This window comes from Phaethon aethereus (assembly GCF_964289735.1).
Source record: "Phaethon aethereus genome assembly, chromosome: 3".
Classification (NCBI taxonomy): domain Eukaryota; kingdom Metazoa; phylum Chordata; class Aves; order Phaethontiformes; family Phaethontidae; genus Phaethon; species Phaethon aethereus.
Window position 1 is genome coordinate 102,466,754 of NC_138576.1, and position 13,944 is coordinate 102,480,697.

General features: G+C 38.7%; 1 protein-coding gene across 1 annotated transcript in view; it reads right to left on the reverse strand.

Annotated features, from left to right (window-relative positions):
- The window catches only part of EML4 (EMAP like 4), a gene marked incomplete at its 3' end in the record, with an annotated part of 92,843 nt that overhangs the window by 25,116 nt on the left and 53,783 nt on the right, over nt 1-13,944 (reverse strand). Inside the window, exons 8-11 of the mRNA XM_081998041.1 lie at nt 10,037-10,160; nt 4,778-4,927; nt 3,223-3,292; nt 1,740-1,850 (exon numbers count right to left, since the gene is read on the reverse strand). Coding sequence (XP_081854167.1) covers nt 1,740-1,850; nt 3,223-3,292; nt 4,778-4,927; nt 10,037-10,160 — 455 coding nt within the window. The remainder of the gene's footprint in view (nt 1-1,739; nt 1,851-3,222; nt 3,293-4,777; nt 4,928-10,036; nt 10,161-13,944) is intronic.

The window sequence follows — 13,944 nt, forward strand, 5'->3', positions numbered from 1 at the left end:
AACAATTTTACAACAAAATGGTAAATATGGCTATACGGAATTAAAAGAGGAGACAGAAAAATCTTAGAATAAAAACATACTTATTCACAGCAACACATACTTGCACAAACCAGTTGTTTCAAGGAAATGTGTAGAAAGATTTGGAGGAGGCCTTATTTATTTTAAAGTTGATTCTTGCAGTTCAATCACATTCTCTAACAAACTATGAAAATAGAAGTGGCTGAAATTTTTATTCCCAAATACTAGCGTGAGCAGAAATATGCAAATACACGTCAATTATTAAGTGGAAAGAAACCATGAAGACAGCATTGGCAATATACACAGCTCTTGTGTGGGTTAATGAAGTTATGTGGTAAAAACACAGCTCTAGACACTGCGCATTCACCGTTTGAGTCTAGTGAGGAATTATATGAGACTGTAATAAGGTATCAAAATGCGTTTCAGCTGCAAAACGGAACTAATGAAAACTAAAATCTAGACCTCAAAAATTCCTTAGTGTTTTTGGTTTGTTTGTTTTGTTTTTAAAATGATGCAGTATCTATTTATTCACCTTGAAAAAAAAAACATGTTCAAAAGTTTTATTGGTTTGTCAGAGTGACAGGAATGACAGTAGTTCTCTCACATTGTTCTTTTTTATTTATGCTACCCTCCATTTGTAAAAAGAAATAAAACCCAGAAATATTTCCTGAAAGACAAAACCTACATAAAACTAACCTAGCAACCTTTCAATGTCAAGTGAAACTGCAGGAAAAGGGTGTAAGCATTTCTTTTCAACAGGTCACCCAGCAACACTGTGGAGTCTCCATCCTTGGAGATACCCAGAGCCCAGCTGGAGCCCAGCCCCGAGCAGCCTGCTCTGGCTGAGCCTGCTGTGAGCAGGACGCTGGATGAGATGACCTCCAGACCTTCCTTCCCACCTCAGCTGTCCTATCTCTTCCTCTATTAGCAAAATACAGTAGATATTCTTTTTCTGCATTTTTTATTTTTTACACATATTAATTCTCCTTGCTGGGATGCACGAACCCCAGCCTGGATTTTCAGTATCTCCGATATGTCTCAGTGTGCTTTAGTGAAAATAAAAAGGCAGCTTAGAGATTAAAATATACACATATTTTACAAAAATTAAACTAATTGACAATTCTGAAATGAGAACTTTATCAATGCCAAATAGCACATCCCCATTTGCTACTAATTTTTCTGATAAATTCTGTGGGTCCAGCAACAAGATATTTATTTTTTTTTCTACAGAAAAGTAGAGGCACAAATTGAACAAATTATTTCTCAGGAAAAAATAGCACAGGATAACGTGTGGGGTTTTTTTTTAAATTTCCTGTTGGTGGATAAAAACTTCCTCCAGCTGGGCCAGCAGACGAGTTACCCTTTCTATCAGAACTCACTAAAATTCTTCTTCATGAACCTCACTAACAAACTTGGTTTTAACTTCTGAACAAAAAAAACAAGCCCCTCACAAACAAAACCAAACCCAGCACAGACTTCAATTTCTAGTTAAGGCTCACTGCGCTAGTTTGTTACCACAATTTTACATGTGCAATTTCCTGTTTTTCCAGCTAGCTTACTGTCACCTGGTTTTATAAAGTATACATAATCTTTACTGACACACTTTTAATACCAAAACAGATCAGGAGACAGCCATGTACAAAAACCTCCAGAGATTTCCTTTCCATTTACATAGGCTTGGATAAATTATTTGACACACCAAGTAATCGCACCCATCTTACCGCTTTTGAAAAATCCAAACACCCCACTCCACGTTCAAAAGTCCCGAGGCCGATAACCTGCAGCGTCACCAGGCTCACCGAGTCCCATACCCTAACATGGGGCTGCAGAGGCTGCGTGAAAAAGCAACGGGACAAAAAGCATCATCAACAGTGAACGCATCATCTGCAGGTGTCAAGTTTTGTTAAGCTGATGCTACCTGAATTACATACTGCAGACCGAAATGCAGGATGACCTGTGCTAACGCCGCTGGATAGTGTCTCTTGAAGCTCAAAAGGTGAGAGTCAAGACAATCTTGTTCCCTGTGTCTGGACTACGAACTCGGCAGCGGTGCCATCGAGGCAAGAAATTAAGTATGGTGGCATTTGGCAGGTGTGAAAATAGATCTTTGCCCAATTTAAGTCATTGAACAAGTAATGGAAGAATCATCTTGCATTTCAGATGCCAAACCTAGCAATCTTATGCAACAACTGAAAATAACCAACAACGCTGGGGTTTTATATATAAAGTAGGAAATAAATAAATAAATAAACAACAAAAAATCTCTGGTGTACCAAGTCCCTTAACCATCACCAACCACTCAATGAAAACCATGGTTATGTTTCATAAAAGTACTATCCCAAACCAGCTTAGCGTCATAAATGTGAAACAACCACAAATAAAGGGGGAATTAAGTTGGTTTAAGGACAGCATTCACCATAGAAAGCAACAATAAATCATCCCACTGATGGAAAAACAAGCCAACCAGCCCTAACAAGAGATTAAACAACTGTTCAGTGGAAATTTTAACAATATCTATACAAAAAAACCCCACATCAATTTCTTCACAAAATCTAAGGATTTAAGTTGAACATCTGAGTAAGGGTTATTTTTAATGTGCTTCTACAACTCATAGTATCTGTCTTCCCCGCGTCCCTCTTTTTTTTTTTTTTTCCTCTGTCCAAAACTTCATGAAGATAATCTAATTATTCAAAGTCTGACAGAGTTCACCAACAGCCAGGGACAAGAGCATTTAAACACACTTGCTCTCAAATGAGGAAGTTTGTAGGAAAGCTTGACACACTTTCCATGAATTCTCAAAGGTGGTTTCCTCTTCCATGAAGCCTTAAGAGTACACTGACCCACAGAACTGGGGACTTGTTCTCTGGGTGAAGACTTATTGAAAGAAATGTGACAGAAATGATGTGGCCTTATAAATCAATCACAAGCTTCACATTTGCTTGCAGAATTAGGATTGAGTTTCCTATGTCACAGATAAAGGACTTAATGAGCTTCTGCTCTTTTTGATGTATGGCTGAGTGCTTAGTTGTTACTGTCTTTTGCTAGGGATATAGGCTGTTATGTTAGAAACGGCAAAATATCTCAGTATATGCAGTGCATAAAATAAACTGCAAACAGAAGGTGATGAATGAGATTAAAAAAATCAAAACACTTTTCCCTGATTTTCAAAGCAAGATACTACTGCTCAACAGCTCTATTACTTACCCTTCCATCTTTATCCACTCCAGCTAACTGTCCTGTTGCAATTCTAATTTTGTCTGGATGAACTGCAAGACTAAGACAGACAGAAATATGACTTGCTTTTGCTGTCATAGGTCTTCAAAACTGAGAGGTTTTTTTGTATTTTTTGTTTTCTTTCTCAACAGAAGCCCATGAAGACACTCATGATCCTAGATCCCACTTTTAAAGAGACAGCTTGACTGTTTTTCATGAGACTATTTCATGACACACCGTACTGATGGGTTGATCGGGCTCTTGTGATGGCTGCTGGCACAAAACCAGGCGTGCCAGAAGAGCCACCTCCACATGTGCTCTGACAAATCTATAGTTTGCACTATATTGGGAGTCCACTGTAACAAAATATGTATCGCCTCATGATGAACTTCTACATGTAGTTATGCGCCATATTTATAAACACTAGAGCACATTTTATATCTAAACCTATAGACAGCATGAAACCGGGGAAAAAAACCAGCTGAAAAGTTGGCTGAGAGCTCGTGCACCCAGGAGTCATGGATTACTGCCACTTGGAATGAGTTACTGATGTAATTGTACTAATGAAATTCTCCAGTATGGTGGGTGCACTGCTAGTGTAAGTAAAGAACTGCTTTTGCTTATCACATTTTGTGTTGGAGACGATGTGAAAAAATAGATAGTGCAGTTTCAGACTACACATCCTCTTAAGTCCTAGTGATTTTTTGACCGACCTTCTTATTTGCTTTCTCTGTGAAATTACAAAGGTGAAGAAAGTCATTGAAACAGGAAAGGGGGAGCAGGGGGGACCCTGGAGAGGTCAGAGTGATGGACACCAAAACTATTTAGAATGCAGCCTAGTTTTTTGAATGAAAGTGAAGAACACAAGACTGACAGCAATCCTCCTACAGGAAGCAAATACAGTTATCAAAGCCAGGAGAAAAGAAGTTTAGATGGCAACTCTCCTCCATTCAGGTACAGTAGGGAGCTTATGTTTGCCATTACATTATTTGCACTACTCTTTAGTAGTCAGCAATTTTGCTTTGTACCCACAATGACGCCGGCTTCAATTTCCCTGCTTCTCTGTTTTGTTTGGCAAACATCTATCTGATTTCCCAGTCTTAATACCTGGACAGGGCTTCTATTAAAAAATGAGAAAATTATCGTTCAGTTTTGCATTTGATTTTCTAATTCTGCTTTAAGACTACACATTTGCTATGCTTCCTGTAAATCACAGACTTAAAATTAGGCTGAAAACAATTTTTAATTTCTGGGACATCTATTTAGAATAATTTACACAAAGAACCCTTCTTTAATCTGGCACTCTTAGATTGTCTATGTATCCCATTGTTTTACATTTAAGCCAGAAACCCTAACCTAGCATGGACTGCCCTAGCACCGTTCATTCGTGCAATATTTACTGCAGTGAAATCTACTGGGACTGATGAAACAGAAAATAACTACAATTAGGATGACATTAAAAACCTCATACATACAGTAGGAGAGAATAAAAAATACATTTCTGCATTATCACACACATACTTACATGCAAATGTTATATACTAACCATTTAACGCAGTCTGTGTGACCCAAGTAGTGTCGCTGAGTTCTCTCCTCATAGTTAAAAAGTACCACCACCGACGCTATGAAATATACAATTTCTCCGGTAGGAAGGAGGTAAACATTGGCTCGACAGTCTCTTCCACGATACCCATATCTATGCATATATTTTTTTAAAGTCAAGGTTTTCATAATCACTGTATACCAGAAAAAAACAACAACCTTAAAACGCAACTTTTTTTTTTCCTCCCTTAAAGGATTCCTGGGTGCTCTCATGTCAGCAAATGCCCTTTATGTTTTTCCTTTGGAACTATAGCACAATTTCAGTAACAAAGTTTAAAAAAAGCCAAAACAAAACAAACCCCAAACAACTGGACTTCAGGAAACCAATCCTTTAAAAAGTGATGTTCACTGATGTTAAAAATAAAACATATACAAGACACACTGAAGTAAAACAAATACAGTGTTGTCATTTAAAAAAAAATCCTCCATGTGACGTTTCATTAGGTAACAGCAGGACTTGCTGTATTGGCTTAACATTTTTTGCAGCAACATTGCCGAGCATCTGCACCCTGGGCACCAGAGTATTACTTTCCCTTGGCCTTTTAAAACAAGCGTGTGAAAATTCCTAATGCCCTTCAGAAAAAGGCAAGCTTCTGCACAGCAGCTGCCAAGTTCAGGAAATATTTCTTTAGAATGTTTTAAGAGTATTTTTAAAACAAACAAAACTCAAAAGGAACTGACATAGTGAAAAATATTCTATGCACATCTACCCAAAACATATAAAAGGGATGATTTTTGTAGGAAACCTGCATGACTCCTAACAACATTCATAAGTTTTACACACTGTGAACCAACCTAGCACTAATCAAATGTTATTACAACTCATTATTTCTTTGAAACAGGTAAAATTTTCTTCACCTAGACTATTAGTGTGGCTGGCTGCCTGTATTTCAGTTCCCAGGGTCACTAGGTACAATTAACATCATAACTCAGACTTTAACTGTAGCTCTGTAGCCTCAAAAAAAATACAATTTTCCTGTTATGTCCTGCACTTCAGAGAGCTCCCCACTTCAATGCCAACTAATACACCTGCAACAGCAAGGAAAATATGGGAAATACATTAAGCAACTTTAGTTGAAGGATTCCAGCCTTAGGTCCTGGTCAATCAGGAAGATAAAAGGAAGCCAAAGACCCACAAGGAGAAAGCTGGATGGAAGAAGCCGGCTCTTTCTCACAAATGAAAGCAGGGGCAGTAGTCCAACCAGTATGTAAACCATACCAGTCCAGTATGTAAACCAACATCTCCTAAGCTGACAGCCTGGCATCTATTCTTCTTGGAAAAGAAGGTTACCTTTCTGCCAAAAACTCCACCACATCGCTTCCCAATGCCACCCCCTCGCTCCTGAAATCCTCCCACTGCACTACCTTTCCTCTTTTGTAGTCCCATTAATCCACATACCATGGGAACACTTGAAAAACTAAACACATGCTGTAACTAAATACTGGTTCAAAGGGGACACTGGATTCAGTTGCCAATTAAACCTCTTAACAGTACAGAAAACAAAACAGATTTATATCTTGCTGTCTTCCCTTTATTACAGAAGAACACAATGGCTCGCCTGAAGCAGAGATTATTCACTGGCTTGCTTAGCAAATGATATCGAGAGAAATGCTGATACAACGCAATGCTGAGGGCAGAAAAAAGGATGCCTCTATTCCTCCTTCATCACTATTTACTTTCCCACTAAATTTTCCACTTTCTTCTTTAAACACCAATGGAACAAAAAGAAACTCCAGAACGGCCCTTCATTAAAAAAAAACCCAACCAAACCAAAACAACCAGACCACTGAACTTTCAAAAACGATGGGCTGCAAACCAATGAAAATATTTTTCTACCCTGAAGTATGAAGAACACTATTCTAAATACCTTCTCAGAGGAGAAAGACAGATCTTGTTATCTGCTGCATATAACAGGGAGTGTATTGATAAGGACTTATTAAGATTGGCATCTTTGAACATTCATCCTAAAAAAGTATCGATGATTTACGCAAACAGGCCTTTCCACAGCAGCAGTCTACCATGCAAAGCTGAGGCTAAATATTTTGGCATCCACCATTGAGCTTTGGCATTCATGAGGCTGCAAAAATGGTTACATTTCCTCAGTCCATTCCTTTCCTTTACCCCTCCTACATAATACAGTACCAGAGAGTGGCTGCATCTTCTAGGAGCATGTTTTCTAGGAGCATGTAAAAAACCAGACTTTTGTAGGAGAAAACTTCTGCTTTCTTCATTATCCATCCCAGACAATCTTGAGAGAAAACGAGAGGGGTTGTTGCTCCACAGCAGTTCTTCCCTCCTCCACACACTCAGAACAAAGCAGCAGATACATTAATATAATAATTGTCCCTCTACAGAAAAAGGAGTAACAAAACTTTGATGCTTAATTTCCACTAAATTTCAGTGTTAATCTTTCAATGAGATTGATGTTTCAACCAGGGAAATTCAGAGATAGTTGTCTTCATATTGGGAATGTTTCTCACCAACTACTGTTTTGTCACAACATTTGATATGTCCAGCAGCTTTTAGTTCTGGGGTTCTTCTTGTTTTAATTGGCTAAGAATAGCCATGGCCCTCATGAAAAGTGATCCACTGTACACCACAATTCAATAGTATATTTACCACTGACTTCAATTCTTCTTAGAAAGCAGAGCACTAGCTCTAAAAATAAACTTATAAAACAGAGTCAAAAACACCCTCCAGAAACTGAGCTACTATACACTGGGAGAAATTCTATAAAGTCTCTGCCTGTCAAAAGCAGCACTGACTGTGACCTCTGTAGCTCCTAAATAAGCCCATTTCCTATTACTAGGAATGCCAGATTATGCTTTAACCAGTTCTGAAGTGCAGTAGGAAAGATTGCGCTACAAAGCAGGGATACCCAAACTAAATTATTAAATTAAAATTAAATCATTCAGGAACCAGACAGTCAAGAGCTCAGACTTCCCCACGAGCTACTTTACCTTGCCAAGCAGCTTAAGTGTTTCTTCAATTGACAGTAACGTGCCAGGCAGACAAAAGCTAAGCATATTCTCTTGAATCTACAGTACTGGGTATCAGTAGTTGAATATACCTGCAGGACACAGTTCATCTAAAACGGACACCCCCCTCCCAAACCAACCAACCAACCAACAAACACCCCCAACCAAAAAACCCATCCCAAGAACCCTTCAGTTCTTGTCCTGAAATTGTTCATAGTTGATCAGCATCTTCCAAAACAGTAACATCGAAGGAAAACTCAATTATAAACAATCATCCAGAAGGCAGGAGAATTAAAGGTGTTCAGAACAAAACTTACAGACTGAACAGTTTAATGCTCAATTGACCTTTCAGCTGCAAAACACTGACATTACTAAAATATTCTGTGAAACACTGTCCCCATACCTAATAAGGTGTACGGGCTTCAGTTTGCCATCATATTTGGAAGTTACAGCTGGTGTGCAGAGTTTTTCCCCTTACTAAACCTGTGCATGAAGTACAAGATCTTCTGCTGCTCTATCTTCCCGTCTCCAAAACTGAAGAGGAATTTTGTGCAACTTCACAGAGACCAGTATTAAGCCCTCATAAATTTTACTGCTTCTTCCTCATTGTTTTCTTCACCATCATATCCAAAAGATACCCTACACTCATAACTATACTGGTCTGATTTAGGATGATATCTCCTTAAACAGATTCCAAAAACATATGGACAGTCTGTTCAGACTAGATTTATTTCACTTCAATTAGCCCTTAGCAGGAAACTGGTTTAAGCTGAACTTAAGATCCTTGGACATTAAATAAGTGTGTCCACACTGGGATTTGCACCTACTTAACTGAGGGTGTGATTTCATGATCAGTTTCCATCAGTCCAAACTGCTCACTACTAATGAAAAAGTAGATCTGATCTTCTACCAGTATGCCAGTTCTAGCTCTTGCATGTTTGTGGCGCAAATCAAATTAATTAATTGATCCTGCTGAAAGTTAACTCTGCAAAAAAAGATTACATTTCAGCCAGATCAGTGACTGACCCAATTCACTTCACAGTCATGAGTGTCGGCATCAATACCCAAGAGCTGTGACAGTAGGAAAGCTGGGCACCACAGCTTTGCAAAGCATGAGTAAGAGCTCTCTCTTCCTTCCAGTCAGACTTTTAATCGAAAACTTTCCTCCTTTATGGTCTAAGTTTCCACAGTCTCACTGAAAAGTTTAGAGGACATGAGCTCCACAGCTGCTTTTCATAACAAAGTACCAAACATTATCTGTTTCAAACATCTACTCATTAATAAAGGCAGGAAAAATAATAGAGAAGACTTCTTTCCTAAAGCAAGTTACAAGGAGCGGCTTAAAATATGTGTGTGCCTCAGTCACGGACAGGTATGTTGACATATGACCGTGTATCATCAACATTCCTAAAAATCTTCCTGCTTTCAGCAACATCAGAAGGATCAAACTTGAGATTATTACAGCAACTCAAGTGCTGCCTAGGCATGTTATTTTACTGAAGTACTAAGAAAGTTACTTATACAATCACAGCTTACTGGAAGAATCTGCAAGGATGGGGGGTGACAGGAAGACCCAAATGTGTGCAGAAGCACGACTTTTATAATGAGCTTAATGTCTGATCTACTAAGCCTGGAGAATTGTCATCAGCCCCACACCAACTCCAGTGTTCAAATGATAAATTTATTTAGTGCGTTTAATGAAAACTAGTCTCCAAGAAGTTAACCCCTTCGCTTTGGAGCTGAAACACAGCAGCAGTGCAAAAGATGGCTGCTTCTGCAGTCCTCACTCCGTAGGCAAGGACAAGAAATTCAGTATCTTTCATAGCTCTAAAACCTCCTAAAAATGAACAGAGATTGAAAACTAACAATGTTCCTGAACGCAAAGCCTACATTAATATATTGGGAGGCAGAGAGTGACATTTTTGAAACTCTTTAACTCTCCAAAGACACTTCCTTTCACACTAAAAATAAACTGCAATTAGTTTCAGCAGCAAAACAAAGAAAAAGTACAGCTTTTCTGTGCCTACGTAGTTTGCACCTTAAAGTCGTACTATAAACTAGCCACAAACCATTTCAATTGTTATATTAAATTGACCTTTTTTCCCCACTTTTAAGTAACTTATCTCTGAACAGGGAAAACACAAGACCAGATTCTAAAGGGAAAAAAAACCAACCAAGACAAGACGAAAAGGGAACAGCAAGTAGTTACTCATATCAAGGATACACCCACTCCAGTTTTAACTTTTCAGGAGGCAGCTCTGTCCTAATATCATCATAGTTTTCTACATCAGAAGGAATGAACATTGTGATTGGTCGACCTCGCATGAACATCTTGATATATTCTCCCTCTGTTGAAACAAAAAAGCGTATTAATCATGTGGCAAGTTTACACAAGAAATAAGCACAAAAGAAACCAGTAATAAGCATAGAGATGCAAATAACACTTGTGTTGTAACAATTATTTTTGAAATGCGAGCTTGGTAAAGGCCCAGATTTTTTTTCTTTTTAAATGGAACACTAAAACACACACACGCACACACACAGAGTAAGCGTTAGTTGACTTTGTGATAGAACAGACTAAGCATGTAACATTTTAGACATACAAATTACATTACAAAGGCAAATTCCAAATTCAAATTAAAATCTGAAATGGAACAGTCATCGAATCACAGGATAAGGTACTTCAGGTCGAAGGGGACATCAAGAAGTCTTTAAGTCCAACCTCTGGCTCAAAGCAGGATCAGCCATGAGGTCAGACTAGCTTGGCTCAGGATTTTGCCTAGTCCAGTCCTGAAAACCTCCAAGGGTGGAGAAGGCACAACCCCTGTTGGCACCTGGCTGTCTGCCAGCACCCCCAGGACCTTTCCCGCAGAGCTGCTCCCTGCGGCCCCTCTGGCCCCAGGCTGTATCCCTCCAGGAGCTCTTCCTTCCCCCAGGTGCAGGACTTGGCATTTGTCCTTGCGTAATTTTGTGAAGTTCCTGCAGGCCCACCCTTCCACCCTGCCCAGGTACTCCTGGTTGGCAGCTCTACCCTCGAGCACATCCAGCGGGCCTCCTGGACTGCTGTCATCTGCCAGCTTGAGAGTGCACGGTGTTGCCTGCTCCAGGTCATTGCTAAAGGTGTTAAACAGGAGAGGTCCAGGACAGACCCCTGCAGGCTCCGCTTGTTACCTACTGGCTGCCAGGTAGAGTATTACCCACTAACCACAACCCGCTGAGGGCAACCATCCAACGGGTTCTTTAATCCACCTAGGTGCTCACCTATCCAAACCGTAACGGCTGAGCTGAGACACAAGGGTACTGCAGGAAAAGTGTCACAAGCTTTGCTGAGGAACGTCGTCTGAAATTATATATCATCACAAACTAATACACTAACCTGAATTATTAATTTATTGAAATCATTCCAATTGCATGCTATTGCATATTGCATCATACCCTGAAGAATGGAAAGAAGCAACAGCTCCTAACGACTCCAGTTTTAACGCCGTCTACAGCTATTACAAAATACATGCCTATCGCTGCTGTTGGGGCATCCACACACTTCACAAGCCTTTAGGAATTCCTTTTCAAGGAACATGAGATTATTTTCAACGAGAGAAGACTAATTACAGAGGAGCTGAGTGGCTTGGTCAAACACATTAGCCAGTCCTTGGAAGGTAAGCCATCTGGATGTAAGGAATACATGACTGCAACTAGCATATTAAGCGCCCTACTGGAATCTTCCCTCCACACTATGACAATGATCATTTTCTAACTTCAGAAGACCAGAAAAGCCCTTGGAGACTTTTGAAAGCCTTTACACCCTACCCACACAGCCAAACCTGCACTGTCGTGCTGTTTAACTATGGTTAAATCAGGCCTCAAGTCCACAAGAATTAATGCCAGCTTTCAATGCTGCTGACACAAGAGTTTCACTTTGAAAAGCACTGATGACAAAGACCCAAGTATTTAACTAATTTTGCATCAATTAAATGGTAACTTTTTATCACTCTAACTTCTTCAGTAATTAATAACCATTGTTAATGTAACTAATATTATAAATCCAAAGTAATTCCAGCTGTGAGTCTGGAACTCAGGTATTTTTTACAAGTGGGGATTTGAAAATCACAGCAGACAGAAGGAACTCAAAGTTTCAAACCAAAATGTAAATAGTTGAGTAGGAGGAGAAGAATAGGTACAAATTAGCAATACAGTATTAAGAAATCTCTAATTGGATTTGAGCAACCAATATTGAGCTTTAAAATTAAGATCTTTAAACAATTACTTTTGTATTTCTCTCAAAAGACAAACATGAGACAGACTTCCCATAAATGCCGAGGGAATGCTTCTAAATATTTCCCCAATTAAGCGTAAGATTATTACTCAGACTGCAGGAATGTGCAATCTATGTTTTGCACTCCCTAAGACACCTAAAATTGAAATTATGAGAAACTCAGACTTATTCCCACAGAATTATAGTTTAACAGCTTGAGGCAAACTTTGAGATCTAAAAAGGTAAGAGAAAGTAGATAATTTCAGTGACAGCAGAAGCAATGTAGACTCCAAAATAGTCTCTTGCTTACAGAAACATTTTAGAAGATGCAAGGATCGAGAAATAATCAAAGTTGCGAGCAAGACCAACCTTAAGCCAGGGTCTCTACCCTTCTCTGCATTTGAAATACCCCTCCCATACAGACTGCAGAAACGTATTCTGTCTTACTGCAGTCAGAAAGGAATGAGAGAGGAAAAACCCTGTTAACTATTTTCATCCACCAAAGATGGTTCTTGCACGAACTTTGGAAAGGAATTCTTCACACTCAAGGTCTTTCTTCTACAGCTAGACAAGACAGAAGACCAACAATCATTAAATGTCTAATGAAAAAGTGTGGTGAATATTTGAGGTTATTTAAAAGAAGTATTTCTGATCATAGCGAATTTATCAGAGTTGTCTGAAATTCTGTAGAATACCACCCCAGCTCTAGCTTTGAATACAGCAGTGATGATCGTAGCACTGCTAATGACTTGGGCAGCATTGACACATATATGAAAAATCTATGGTGTCCAAATCATATAATATATTCAGTAACTCCTAGCCAGAGAAAGAACTACCCAAGAGCTTGCATGGTTTTAACATCACTTGTCACAGCATTGCTCAAACTTAACTAGCTTAATAAACCCACATCCCTGAAAAGAAGCTAGTTAAAAGTATTCTACTACATGTGTGATACTCACTTTGAAGATTTTGCAACACGTGGCTTAATTTATCAAAAACTTTTTTTTTTTCTCTTAACACACTGTAGTTTGATTTTTTGATGCTTAACAGTTTTAACAATTTTTTTAATTGTTTGATGAAACAGATCACAGTTTATCAAATTTACCAAGTTCCCAGACTTAAAAGATATGATTATTGTGACTCCTTTTCTACTTTTAGTGTGCTCAAGTCAACCTTCTGAGACCAATAATTCATTTTACTTGAATTTTGTGTCTCTTTTGATCCTAACAGTAGTTTTACTCTGAGCTGGAGGCAAGAGATGTGAATTTTCCTACAATAGTTCAAATACAGCTGAAAGCTAGTGCAAAAAAACCACAGGCTTAAAAAATAATTCCTGAACAGGAATCGTAATAATTGAGCAATGTAAAACTAACACATGCACAGAGGTTTCTCCTCATTTAGAACATTAATACAATGAAAGTTGAGCCATTTAAGGCTAGTATCATAGGAACAAATACCGAGATGAAAAACAGTTGTCCCACTCCTAAGAACAAATACGGCTCCTTTGAACAAGAACCCTGTGAGTCCATCCACTGACAACAGTAGAAAACTTGCCTCAGATCAAATATCAAAGAACGAAGGAAATCACTTCCCAGTTGCTAAATTAGCAACAATAGTTATTTTACCAAGTGTGCATTGCTTAATTGCGTTGCTGAGAAAAGCTAAACATTGGTGTTGTCAGTAGTTTTGACACAAATGTTTAGACAATTATTCCAAATTAGTAGTATGTGTCATTTTTCCCCTAAAATTTTTTTTATAGTATCTGTTTTACAGAGATTAAACAATACTGGTTAAAACCAAGAGTAACATTAATGACAACCTTTCTTTTAAAATGCAGTGCTCACACTTATAACTTAAAGCACAGCGTAGCCTCAGGGTAT